General features: G+C 42.2%; 1 protein-coding gene and 2 pseudogenes across 1 annotated transcript; all 3 read right to left on the bottom strand.

Annotated features, from left to right (window-relative positions):
• Positions 1 to 2,207: 2,207 nt before the first annotated feature.
• LOC147452495 (uncharacterized) lies at positions 2,208 to 8,611 on the bottom strand. Its single transcript, XM_086518164.1, has 6 exons — positions 8,482 to 8,611; positions 7,677 to 7,772; positions 7,481 to 7,545; positions 7,311 to 7,388; positions 7,101 to 7,188; positions 2,208 to 2,716 (listed from the first exon to the last, which is right to left on the bottom strand). The coding sequence occupies exons 1-6, from the start codon at positions 8,609 to 8,611 to the stop codon at positions 2,670 to 2,672; spliced, it is 504 nt and encodes a 167-aa protein (XP_086374290.1). The 3' UTR covers positions 2,208 to 2,669.
• LOC147452497 (tubulin beta-2 chain pseudogene) lies at positions 3,353 to 5,338 on the bottom strand (annotated as a pseudogene).
• On the bottom strand, positions 4,905 to 6,984 carry LOC147452496 (pentatricopeptide repeat-containing protein At3g28660-like; annotated as a pseudogene).
• Positions 8,612 to 12,798: the final 4,187 nt, after the last annotated feature.

The following is a 12,798-nucleotide window of genomic DNA, read 5'->3' as shown; positions in this document are numbered from 1 at the left end:
TCTTTCTCCTATGAAATGTTTCTTCTTCCTCTTCCTACCCTCATTCCCTACTAGCTCTCTCCACCTTCGAAGGTGTTTGAGGTCTTGGGACTGAGGCTTGGGATATTTAAAGCTTTCTTCAAAGTTTATGTTATGCTTGTGATGCATGAAGATTTCCATCTTCATTGCATCACCTAGGTCACAAGGAACACAAAGATTGTATTGTAACAAATCTCTCTTAATGGGAGAAATCATAATACAAATGCCTATTGGAGGGGGGACCGGCTCCACCCAAATCCGGTCCTCAAGTGTTGTCATGTTCTCGAAATTCTCTCTTGAAAAAGTATTGTTCATGCCAAGTTAACTAATTGCTATGATTATGTTGTTATCTTCAACTATGTTCATCCTCTATGCTCACAAAGTAATTTCTTAAAAGTATTCTCTTTAATTTCCGCTACTCTCAAGTTAATAGGCCAATTTCATTACATTGGTATCAGAGCATTTGATTTCTCTTTTCTTGCTTAAGAAGAGAGGTCCTTAAGTATTCTATAAATGGTTGATGTTGTTAATTATATAAAGTTAAGTGGACCTGGGATCTATTATCGGTTTTGTTGAGCCCACTATGTGGGATATGGTGCACACCTCGGGATCTGTGGACTTAATTATGGATTCTTTTTAGACTTGTCTACGGCTTTACCATTATTGAGCCCTAAGAAGCCAGAAAGGAGCTAGCCCTCGGTAACTCTTCTATGTTAGACTTACTCCACTACTCTCTATAATTAACCACTTCGAGCTGTGGGTGTAGAAGATCCGACTTTCAAAGGCTAAGAGGAGTGGCAACTAAGGTTTTAAATTGCCAAAGCATACACTAAAGTACATACATAAATTTTGTTAACATGGCTGACAATAACACAGAGAGTAGAATGAATATTGATTGCTTTGATTTTGCACATGAAGGTGCTAATGATGATGCCCCCATGTTCGTGAATTATCTCATTACTAGGTTGCAGCAAGCTATGGGCAACACTGCTTTGCAAGCCAAAGTTACTCAACAACTTCGTGCCTATGGAATTTCCCTTCCTCTCCAAGAGGAGAGAGAGCTTAAGAGGCCTCTTGAAGAGACCCCCAAAAGAAGACTCTCTCCCATTCGAGAGGAGCAATCCAAAGAGCAAGAAAGCAATGAAAGTTTAAGTTCCTATGAAGATGTGGCTCTACGAAGACGGCGGTCTAGACGATCGCCCAATCCTCCCAAGAGGAAAAGATCAACACACAGTCCTTCTCCTCGTCATTCCAAAAGGGAAGAGAGGAAACAAAGGAAGAAAAGGGCTAGAAAGAAGTCACCCTCTTCTCTTTTTTTTCGCCTTCCTCCTCTTCTGAAGAAAGCTATGGCTATTCTCCTAGAGAATACAAGAGGGGAGGACATCACAAATCATTCCTTGCATGGCGAAGCTCACAAAATCTAGATAAGTTCAAGGAGGGAGGAAAGAGTATCTCTTTTCTCACCTATGATGGCACCTTTGATGCTACCGACAAAGTGTTGGCCTTCATCCAACAATTTGATGTGGCCTTTGGAGATGAGGGCCTGGGGAATTCACTATTAGTAATGGAGGGATGTCACTTGCGTGCATCAAAATTAGAGAAACCCCCTTATGTACGGTATCTTACTTGCTAGCCTACCCCCTACATACGGACAAGATACAGACGTTCTCGCAATGAGCCATCCCCCCTCATACGGATTTCGTATAGAATGTAATGACCCACTATTTTATGTATATTAGTAACATAACAATTTTAGAAGCATGTGCTTTTGCAAAAATACATATTGTACTGCAAATGAACAAAAGTGTACATTGTAGTATATTTTCATTTGCAATAGATGTTAAGAAAACAAACCATGAAAAGAAACAAATATAATGAATACTAAATTAAAATAAACCAACGTCTCAATGTAATTTGTCAAAAAACAAATAGCATTTGCCTTGTAAATTGGTACAAATCTCAATCTCAAAACATATGATATTAGCCACCTACTTAGGAGGCTTCCCACATGGGATTTAAGGCACACATATGAAATGGATTGTTCTCTAAATAACAAATAATGCATACTCTTAAACATCCATGAAAAACTTCACTCATCAAATAAAAAACAACCCATTAAAAGATTAATCGTTTTGAACAAAAACAATTGTCTGTGATATGAATGCACGTCTTTGCTTAAGCAAAATGCAAATTTTAAAAAAGCACCGTATGTATTTAATTTTGAGTTTGTACATAAAATATAAACCTTAAAAATTTCGTAAGAGTCTCCTTTGTACGGAGATCTCTTTCTTTAAAAAAATCAGTATACCCTTTTCTTGGGCTCCCACATGGGATTTTCATCACATAATTTCTTTTTCCAAAAAAATTGTCCACCTCATCTTGGGTTCCCACTTGGGATTTAAGAATTATCTAACACATTAAAATCAAACACATTTTCAAGAGAGTCAAAGTAATCTAACTTCAAAGTGGTGGTATGACACATAGACCCAAGGTATGCTAGACGTGTCTTGGCAAGAAACTATAGCTCAAGATAACACACCCGATCAAGCCATATGACCATGTAGAAAATTGAAACTATAGAATTTGTAACTACATGTAAAAGAAACTAACGATCGCTTTACTTGCAAGGTGCTGGCCTCCCATCGTGAGCTTCAACACAAACTCCTCCTCGCATCATCATCATCCTTGCCAAAGAAGTCTGAAAAGAGGAAGCTTAATGAGATGAGGCCCAAGGAAGCCGTTGAGAATGCGAACTTGCTGCGGGAGGCAGAGCTCAAAACTAAAAAATAGCTATAAAACAAAGGCCTCAAAGCAAGGAGTCATAGATTTAACTGATTAGTAGAGAAAGGCTAGCTTTTTTATGAGATGTAGCTATAGCAGAAAGAAAAAACCGTCGTTCCAGGTATACAAGACACCATCAACCAATTCAATAGGATTAATGACACAATACTAAGACATTGAAGCTTCTGCCACTACATAAGCTTGCATCATAGTGTATAGACAAACATCTCAATTGCAAGCATAGAAACGGTATACATTTTTCAAATCAACATTAATTGAAGAAAGAGTTTTTGGCAAAGACTTGCTAACTTGAAACAAATATTAAATCCAGCACTAGCTGAGAGTGGTGAGCATAGATCTAAAACCAATGTCTACCAAGTGAGGGGGGATACTAGGAAGCTAGAGACGTTAGAAGAGTAGCGGTGAAAATTTCACTTTAAGAAATCTGACAACCTTCACTGAGGATACATCTGAACATTGTTTTCAAACCTTCACTGAGGACGGATCTGAACATTGTTTTCAAACAAGACAATTGCACAGGCTAGCTACATTGTCAAATATAAACAAAACTGACAACAGAATCATTATACCAGACATAAATGGAACTATAACATCGGAGAAATGGCAAAGAAGGCATGACAAAACAACATTTCACAGAATAAAATAGAATAAAAGAACGATAGAATGAGATCTTAAAGGCACTCACCATGAAGGCAGTTGCAATTTTCAGCCTCTTTGCGGACAACATCAAGGACAAAATCAATGAGCTCTGCGACTTCGGTGTAGTGACCCTTGGCCCCGTTGTTAGGTGTAGTGGAATGAATGTTTGAGCTTTGCTCAAGATGAGTGCTCTGAACTGTGCTCAAGGTTCGTTTTAGTTCTTATGGAAGGGAGAGCCTTCCGTTCTTAATGGAAAGTGCTATGATCACAACAAAGTGAATGGACATTGTGTGTGCAAGTGTATGAGACTAAGAGATAGAGAGAGAAGAGAGATACGACACCAGAGACGTTGTAAAACCCTCCTTCGAAGGCTCCACTCTCATCGGCGAGAGTGGTCCACTTATTGATTGCACAATCTGGCACAAATGGTATGTATGCACTGATGCAAGTCTAGGACTATGTCGGTGATGATGACGGGGATGACGACGACGACCTTAGGGATGAAATCTGTGGTCTTCTATCTGTTGACAATCTGCCAAACTTGGAGCTGTTTTGGGGGACTGAAAACACAAGTCTGGCTGCGTTTTTAGGGCTGAAAAACGCTGATGGTGCTGCTGCAATTCAAGGCTGAAAACGCTGAGTATCTGCAGGGATGTGGCTGCGTATTTGCTGCTGCACTTGAGGACTGAAAACGCTGATTGTCTGATGCGACAGAGGGCTGAAAACGCTGTTTTCCTGCAGCCTTGATGGTGATCTTGAAAACGCTGGGGGCTGGTTGCTATGGCGGTTCAACCAAGGCTGAAAAACGCCAAGAGAGGGGAGGTGTCTGGCGAGATGAAGAAAACACTAGGCTTATGAGGGTGCTTGAGGGGTTCTTGATGAGAAGGTGCCTGTTGAGCGGGGAGCTCTTGCTGCCTCTTCTACCATTTATTGCTAACTTGGGTTTGCTTATATACAAACTTAGCAAAATTGCCCTACCTACTTTTGTTGGGATGTCACTTAAATTAATAAGTGAAAAATGTCAAAAATAGGGAAAATAGGCTAAATGCATTGGAAAAATCCCCTAACTGATTCTAATGGATTCTGATGGGAACATTGATGATCATGTTGTCTACAACCAAAGGATATGCATCTATACTAAGTGACTAGGCATGCACGGTCTACGAATAGACTCACCAAAGTGCCAGATCACTTCTAATCTAGATTGACTGGATTGACTGAACCCTGATCATGCTTTAGCTTGTCCACGGACACATAGGGTTGGATGTGTCACGTGACACCAGTTGTTGCCAGCTCCAGACTGGCCAAAGACAAAGTTATCAGGGCGGAAGATCTTTCCATAGGGGCCCGTTCGAACACTGTCCATAGTACCTCGCTCCAGATCCATGAGCACGGTGTGAGGCACATAGCGCCCGCAGCTTGCCTCGTTGTAGTACACATTCACTCTCTCCAACTACACGTCAACGTCGCCATTGTATGACCCCGTGGGATCAATGTCGTGCTCTGTGCATACCACCTCCCAGAACTTGGCGTCGATTTGGCTGCCTTTTGCACCTGTTTGTGCATTCACAACTTTTGTGACGAGGAGGTATCCACCTCATAAACTCAGTCCAAGCAATCAGCCAACTGAAGTCATTGGATTGCAATCCTTGCATTGTAGAGCGACTCTTCACCCCACTGCCTTGTTGGTTGCTATACGAATATTATTCATCTGCTGCCCCACTACCCGGTGTCCAGTGATTCCATCTTAGCTAGCACCGGCTAATGAGTAGGAACATGTGCATATTCACTCGCCAAGCAAAGCAACTCGAATGAAACGTGGGTTGGTGCTCACCAGAGCCCACCCTCTCGAAAGTGGTGCGTGTATCACATTTGCCATCGCTTATGGAAACTTGAAGGTTCAAGACTTTGTTGAATCACTGAAACATGTGTGGTGCATTAAATTGGAATGTAAGCCAGAAGAAGAATGCGAAGCGGCCCTTGCATCTCCAAATGTCCTAAAATGGCTCAACACAGTAGACTGCCCAATAGTGTCTGAGGGAGTCGGCATGCTTTGAAGCAAATCTTCTGCTCGTGTTACTAGCCTTGCTCGGCTCAGTAGGTCTGCTATGCAAGTGAAGTGCTCTATTGTTGGGGTAACACCATGCCTCTTGCGCATCCGTTGAAAAAGGGTGCAGCCATTGCCCACCTAACCCAATCTACTGCAAGCAGAAAGCAAGCAAGCAAACCCCAGCTTGTCCGGCTTCAAACCTTGTCTCTCCAAATCCTCGACATAACTTGACAATAAACCTTGCCCCCCCTACAATGCAAACCTTGCAGTCAAGGAGTTCCATAACGGCAGCTTTGTTCCTGGCATAGTGCTAAACACTTTGCAAGCATCTAAAATATCACCGCATTTAACATACATGTCAACAAGAGCGCTTCCAACGATGGAATCCTCATCAAAGCCCATCTCCACTACAAGACAATGGACAAGCATACCCTGAACAGGCTTTCAAGAGGCTAGACAAAACAAAGTCATCTGGCTCCACACCTTTGGCTAGCATTCCTTGGAAGATCTCAAAAACTTCCATCGTGCACCCATGCTGGCTATAACCAAAAATTAATGCTATCATAGTCACTGCATCTGGTTGTCCCATCCTGTCGAAAAGCTCTCAGCAATCATGAAAAAAACACTCTTGAAGGAAACCTTTGTACACTAGACCGAATCCCCCTTGACCAAGCTTGGTTCGGAAATTATTTGTGGCAATTTTGATTTCTTCAAAGGAGAACTCTTGAACAGCAAGCTTTGGCATAGCCTTGTTGGGAATTGGGATCCATGAAAAAAAAAGAAGAAGAAAAAAGCCAAGTGGGTGGTCACCCTCAGCAAGCTCCTGAATTGAAAAGGAAAACAAGAAGCTCAATAGAAAGCCAATGGCAGAACAAAAACGATGTCACCCACGAGTACTTTTAACTCTGCTTTGCACCATCACTCAAAATCATCCACATTGTTCGTCACACATATCCTTAACAAATATAAACTCAGTAATAAGTAAAGAGAGGTTGGTTGGCATTTTCGTCTGATTGCAATCATCTCTGCTAAAATCAACGAGACCAGTGTTTCTTTTTTGAAGTGGCAATTGTCCTTTACGCCCTCGTGAGGTACACTAGGAAGGGTTGTGGAATCTACATGTAGAAACTCTAGCCACCTTAACCTTAATGCTAAAAATGTAGTTTTGATTGCTTGATACAGAGCAGGGACTTTCAAAGACATGATAACCTTTGAGATGTCATAATAAAAAGCTACGATAGACGGCGGTTAAAGCTCGGGAAGACAGACGCTGTGAATATCTGTTTTGGTAAGGCTTTCCTTCTATTGTTGGTTGTTTCTTGCTAAGCCAAGAAAGACAAACATGACCCAAATGACTCATAAGGATTGGCAGCATCCCTTTGTTATTCAGAGAGTACCTTTAGTGAGCTGTGCGTTGCATCTGCCTTTTTGAGAAACAAAACAGAGAAACATGCTTTAAGATTTACTGGCAGCATCCCTTTGTTATTCAGAGAGTGCCTTTAGTGAGTTGTGCATTGCATCTGCCCTTTTGAGAAACAACACAAAGAAACATGCAGAGGAGAGAGTCTCAGTTGAGAGCTGAATTATGTACCTGAGTTTTCATATATTTGATTTATTTCCACTCCTCCTTCTCGAGGAACATCGACTTTGGGATCCTCTTTCTGTATAGGGGGTTTCTTCTTGAAACAACAGCAGTAGACATCAATACAAATAGCAATGGCCACCACCAGAATTCCAGCTACAGCCCCTCCTACAATTGCTCCAGTGCTGCTTTTCTTTTATGGGGGGGAAGGGGGACTACCATTGGGTCGTGGCGGGGACCTTGGTGAAGGGACACAATCTGCACTGTTGCTCTCACACTGAAGGGTTTCCTGAATATCTAGATACAGCAAAAAACTTATGTCACAAGATGTACATAATATGAAACAAGCATGGAACATCAAAAAACCCTACAATGAGAGGTAAGCTTACTTGTGACAGAGTTTGGCTTGTGAAATACCAGTTGCAAGCTTGTGACCAGTTTGAGAAACAATACCCTATGTAAGACAGAAAAAGCTCTCAGCAATCATGCAATAAACCCTACAATCAAGAGAATCAAGAAACCCATGTCCATGCCGCTGACTGAGAGAGAGAGAGAGAGAGAGAGAGAGAGAGAGAGAGAGATTACTTGAGCCATGTGGTCTACAGAGTGCATCGCTGGTTGCAAGTTGTCGACCATGGTAGATTGCACTTGTAGCACACCCCCTTCTGCTTATGGAGTTCCCTGATTACGAGTCTTCACAAAACCCCTTGAATCTTGCCGCCTTGTAGTACTCTCCCCTCTTCTGGTCTGAGCATTTGACGCTTACTCTATTCTCTTCTCAGCTTCGGCCTTCTTGCTCTGCTTCTGGCTAGCCTTCAAGCAGTTACCTCTCAGCTTTGACCAGAGAGAGTCTCCCCTCGGCCCTCGCTCGTTCTGTGGGTGGTGCCCCCTCTTGAATGGCACCTCGGCCTATACGTGCTGCTGTAGCGGTTTCTCTTGATGTGCAGATGGCGACCCCTGCAGTATGGCCCTCCCTGTAGCTCTCCGAAATTCTTCCATGGTAGATTTCACACTGAAGCTCGTGAGAGTGACAGCCACGCTCGCCCCCACAGTAGGCCTACTCTCTTCCCGCTCTGAGTTCAAAACCAGATCCTGAACTGAGTGGAATTTGGAATTCTCAGATTTTAGAATTAGACAGGGGACTCTAAATTTGGGGTGTTTACACACATCCCTTTTTAAGTGGGCAGCTATCCAAAACATGTATCACCATTTCATAAATAGTCTTGCTTGGTGGGCCTTGCTATGTAACATCTATAGAATACACTAGGACATATGCATGTGCTGAACAACTTGGGAAGGCAATGAGTGTTGGTGATTCGACTCTAGATTAGGCCAACTGATCATTGATTGAAATCTGATATCTTCTATTTCAGTAGCACTAGAACTAGACCTCTGCCATGCGACGCCATAGCCAGGGGGGTTGCATAATGAGGCGCATGGGCGGCTCCTACAGTTTGGGGCTCCTCCTTGTGGCCGCCCATATGCATTTTGTTGCCGATCTTCTCCATCATGTTGTCCATGCTTTCTCCCCCTAAGAGCTACTAATCTGTAGACTTGTCGTTGGGAGTGCTCATCACGTTGGCAAGCATGCGACGTACCCTTCAACTTGATGATTTGCGAAACTGCAACGCAACGTAGAGTGCGCTTTTTATTTTATTCACCTGGGTAGCTTTTCACGGTGAGGCAAAGTTTGGCAGCAATGTTTTTTTTTTTAAATTTAAATATAATGCCACGTGGTGGCTGCTGCGTTCAGATATCGGAAAAAGGACCTTTGGCTCACCAAGTAACAAGTCAAACACAAAGCTCTCATTGGTTGAAATGGGATGGGCATGCCTTCGCCATATTTAAGCAACCAAACCCCCCAGCCAAAAGCATACTTGAAATGGCATCAAGCTGGTTGCCAACAAGGCCTGCAGCTCCGCTTGGCAATGTGTATGCAATGTTGTTGCCATTTCCTAGTCTCAGCATATAGCGCACAAGGGATGAGTTGTGAGGACCTTAGTTAGGGGATACATAAGAGGGAATCTTTAAAGTATTTAATACATAAGTCAGCTTGGTGATACATAAGCATATCCCATGACTAAGGCCCCCCCACTCAAGGAATACATGAGTGGGAAGCCCTTCTGAACCTCATACAACAACAATATGGCGATCAACCCCAAGATATTTTACATAGGGTAGTTGATAAAGTTCTATTTTTCCTTAAGACTGACAATATCAAGGATCTAGATGAGAAGAAAGAGTTTGAAAAGCTACTAAACAATGCACGCACAGGCAAAGATTGGGAAACTTATTATAGATTACAATGATGGTTGTAAAGTTGGTATCGTGGTGCAGGAGAATCTCTTGATCATGTCATTGGTGTTGCTATTGAGTTTGCATACGAAGAAGAAGAAGAGAATAGTAACTTGGATGATGTGCAAGAAGACAACAATAAATAAAATGAGGATGCATATGTGGAGACAAAGGCTATGCAGATAGTGGTATTGATGATGATGATGTTGAAGAGGCTAATGAGGGTCTGGATGTCCAAGATATTGATGCCTAGTGGCTACATAGAAGAATATTAGTCAAGTTTATGGTAGCATTGATCCCAAAAAATCTAGAAGCTACCATATCTTCTCATTGGTATAGCTATCTTAGTTTGCTAGTGGAGTAAATTAACTCTTTGAAATACCAATAACAACACCCTCATGTGAAAGATTCTTTAATTGGCTTGTTAGGGCATGTGTCTTATGGCATAAGCACTTAATATCCCCCCCCCCCCTCCCTTATGCATACGGAATGAGCATGAAATAATGGGGAGCTACCCCTATTGTATACGCTTATGTCTGGCCTCTAAAAACCCCCCTCTTGTACACTCACGTGATACCATACAGAAATCCATAGTGAATCCCCCGAGGACGAGGGCTTCACAGAGTCCCCCAAGCTACATCATGTAGCTATGCACTTCAAAAAATCAGCTCGTCAATGGTGGACTAGCCTTCGTGGCAATAGTGAAGCCCCAAAGACATGGAAAACTCTACTAGTTCCCATCATGAAGCAATTCCTTGCAAGTGATGCAAAGGATAAAGTGCTTACCAAATGGCACAGCTTGAAGCTTCTCTTCCACGAGTCTATCCATAAGTCTGTAGACAAGTTTTGGGATTTACATCTCAAGGCTACTGTCTTTCAAAAGATAGACTTTGCCGAGCAAAGGCAACAATTCTTTGCGGGATTACCTAAAGAGATGACCGAATACATCAATTCTCAATGGCCTGGTTCTATGAGCAAAGTATTCCATCACACCATGGTTGCTTCACGCATCAATTTCCATCAAGGGGTTAGACGGAATGTCAAGTCCATGAAAAACAAAGACAAAAATGATGCAAAGGGGAAAACCAATGCTTAAAATTCTTCCCAAGGCACTTCCAACAACAACAACAACAATCTGTCCAAGGAGAAGGGAGTTTACAAAGGCAAAAACAAAATCTCTCCTGAAGATCTTGAAGCTTTTCGCAAGGACCATAAGTGTTTCACGTGTGGGGAGCAAGGACATGGCTATCATTCTTGCCCCAAAAAGAATTCTCGCAGTGAGACTCCTAGGGCTTCCACCATCAAAGCTCCAAAAGATGATTCTCATTGCACAGGATCATCACTTTTCTATGCTTGGGGAAACGTAAGAGAGAATGATGCCTTCATCTTGTTTGACCCTGACTCTACTCACAACTTCATATCCATGGAGTTGGCCACCAAGTTGGGCATTCAAGATTTCAAGATGGGAGATATGGTAATGGTTGGCACAACTTTTAAGGGACAGCAAGCCTCCGTTACTCCCTTGATTGGGAAGTTGAGGCTTCATGGTCAAAGCTATGTCGACAAATAAGACTTTTTCATATCTCCTCTCCAACATGAGGATGCTATCCTAGGGGCGCCATGGTTTGATTGCATGGCTGCCAATTTGAAGTTCCCGGAAAGGAGAATCTACTTCACATATAGGGGAAAGAACATGTATATAGATGCTAGTGAGCGTGGTTGCACTATTCCACTTGTAAACCCTCCTGCTTTTGATAAGTCAATGATAAGCTCAGTTTTTGCGTACATGATTTTTGTCAAAGAGTCTCTAAAAGATCCTAATGTTTCATCAAATGTAAATGGTAGGAATCAAGAAGAGTTAGACTTGTCTAACTTTCTAAAAGGATTCCAAGATGTGTTCATCGATGATATCCCTATGGACTTACCTCCAAAACGAGGGGATGATGACCATCTCATTGAGCTCCTTCCATGAATCTCACCGCCTAACAAGCCTCCTTATCGAAGCACTATGGGACGGGTGTCTAACTTCACTCCTATCTTATTGTAGATTTAGCAAGAACCACGATTAGATTGTCAATCCATGTGATGAAGCTGACTCGACTAGTGCATAGAGGCTACAAGAGGTTGTCAATCTCTCGAAAAACAACACACAACTCAAATCTAACTCAAGCTACACTCAAGTGACAGAAATCACCAAAAGCCAATCGCTCATCGACAAACAAATCACATCCCTTAGAGTATCAAATGACATCCAAACGTAATGAAACTTCTAGGACAAGTTTATAAGACCTAAGCACACCTGCTTATGGTCTCAAATCCCACTTTAGGTGAAGTACAAAAATCGTGATTATTAACAACAGTGGATTTTTGACCTAGTCATTTTCAACCCAAAATGCATCTAAATGCTTAGCAATGATGCTCCAATACCCCACCTATGCTTAGTTTTTTATTTTGAAGTGTAAATTTCTACTTATGATGAAATTAGGCCGCGGGTTGGCAACGCCAAAAGCTACAAAATACCGTGAAATGCTTACGTCAATGCGTAGAGCTCTTACCTGCGGTTGCAATGCAATAAACGCGACTACAATTTTGACAACCGAAGAGGGAGTAGGAAGCACGAGAAGGAGATAAGTGAGCACCGTTAGCTCACGGTGTGTATATCATTATCCAAAAACTTTTAGATAACTTACAAAATTTGGCTTTTATACCTTAGCCAAGGTTTTTTGTGGTCAAAACTAATAATCTGGGAGCTCTAACTAAAGATGGGTAATGACAGGTTGATACAATCTGGAATATTGTAGCCCAAGCTCATCAATTACAAGGATTATCCATAAAATAGGAGTTACATTATTCCCAATTTATCAAAATAATAAGTGCTTTTACAATGAGAGCTGCAAAAAATGGTATCCAAGTTAGCTTGCTGCTAACATTCCCCCCCTCCTCGCCTGTGTCATCCCCTGACACAGCTTATGGGTTGAAATAGTCTTCGGGTTGACGACTGGCATGGCGGTCTTTAAGTGCATACAGAGCCTTTTCATATATGATCTTTTTCTCTTTGTCTGGTACCTGCAAAAATTGCATAGTGACTTTGTTTTTAAGCTTGACTGCAGAGTAGCCGACAAATCTTGAAGTCAGGTTGCTGATCACTGGCCCAAGAATCTTTGTTCCCCAAGTGAAAAACCCTGTGTAGAACGCTTCCTCAAACGCCAACATATTATGAAAAGGTAAGAACATGCAAGGGGCGTAGAAACCATAGAGGACTTCTTTGGAAGGTTGACCACTGAAATCATAGTATAAACCTTTATTGCCCTTGAGGAATGACGTCCACGGGGCTCCTGCTTGCTCTAGCTCATGAAAGACTTCAATGCAGGCGAGCAACGTTCGGTAGATTTTATAAAGCATCGCACATGAA

Source organism: Adiantum capillus-veneris, chromosome 8 (assembly GCF_014529385.1).
Source record: "Adiantum capillus-veneris isolate H3 chromosome 8, ASM1452938v2, whole genome shotgun sequence".
NCBI classification, from domain to species: Eukaryota; Viridiplantae; Streptophyta; class Polypodiopsida; order Polypodiales; family Pteridaceae; genus Adiantum; species Adiantum capillus-veneris.
This window is presented reverse-complemented; position numbering and strand designations above follow the sequence as displayed.

Excerpts from the sequence above, each read along its gene's own strand:
- LOC147452495 (XM_086518164.1), bottom strand. The coding sequence starts at position 8,611 with ATGGACAACATGATGGAGAAGATCGGCAACAAAATGCATATGGGCGGC. Across the intron at positions 7,546-7,676 it reads CTGTAGACCACATGGCTCAA|GGTATTGTTTCTCAAACTGG; the intron begins GTAATCTCTCTC and ends TGTCTTACATAG. Across the intron at positions 7,189-7,310 it reads GTCCCCGCCACGACCCAATG|AAGAAACCCCCTATACAGAA; the intron begins GTAGTCCCCCTT and ends TGTTGTTTCAAG.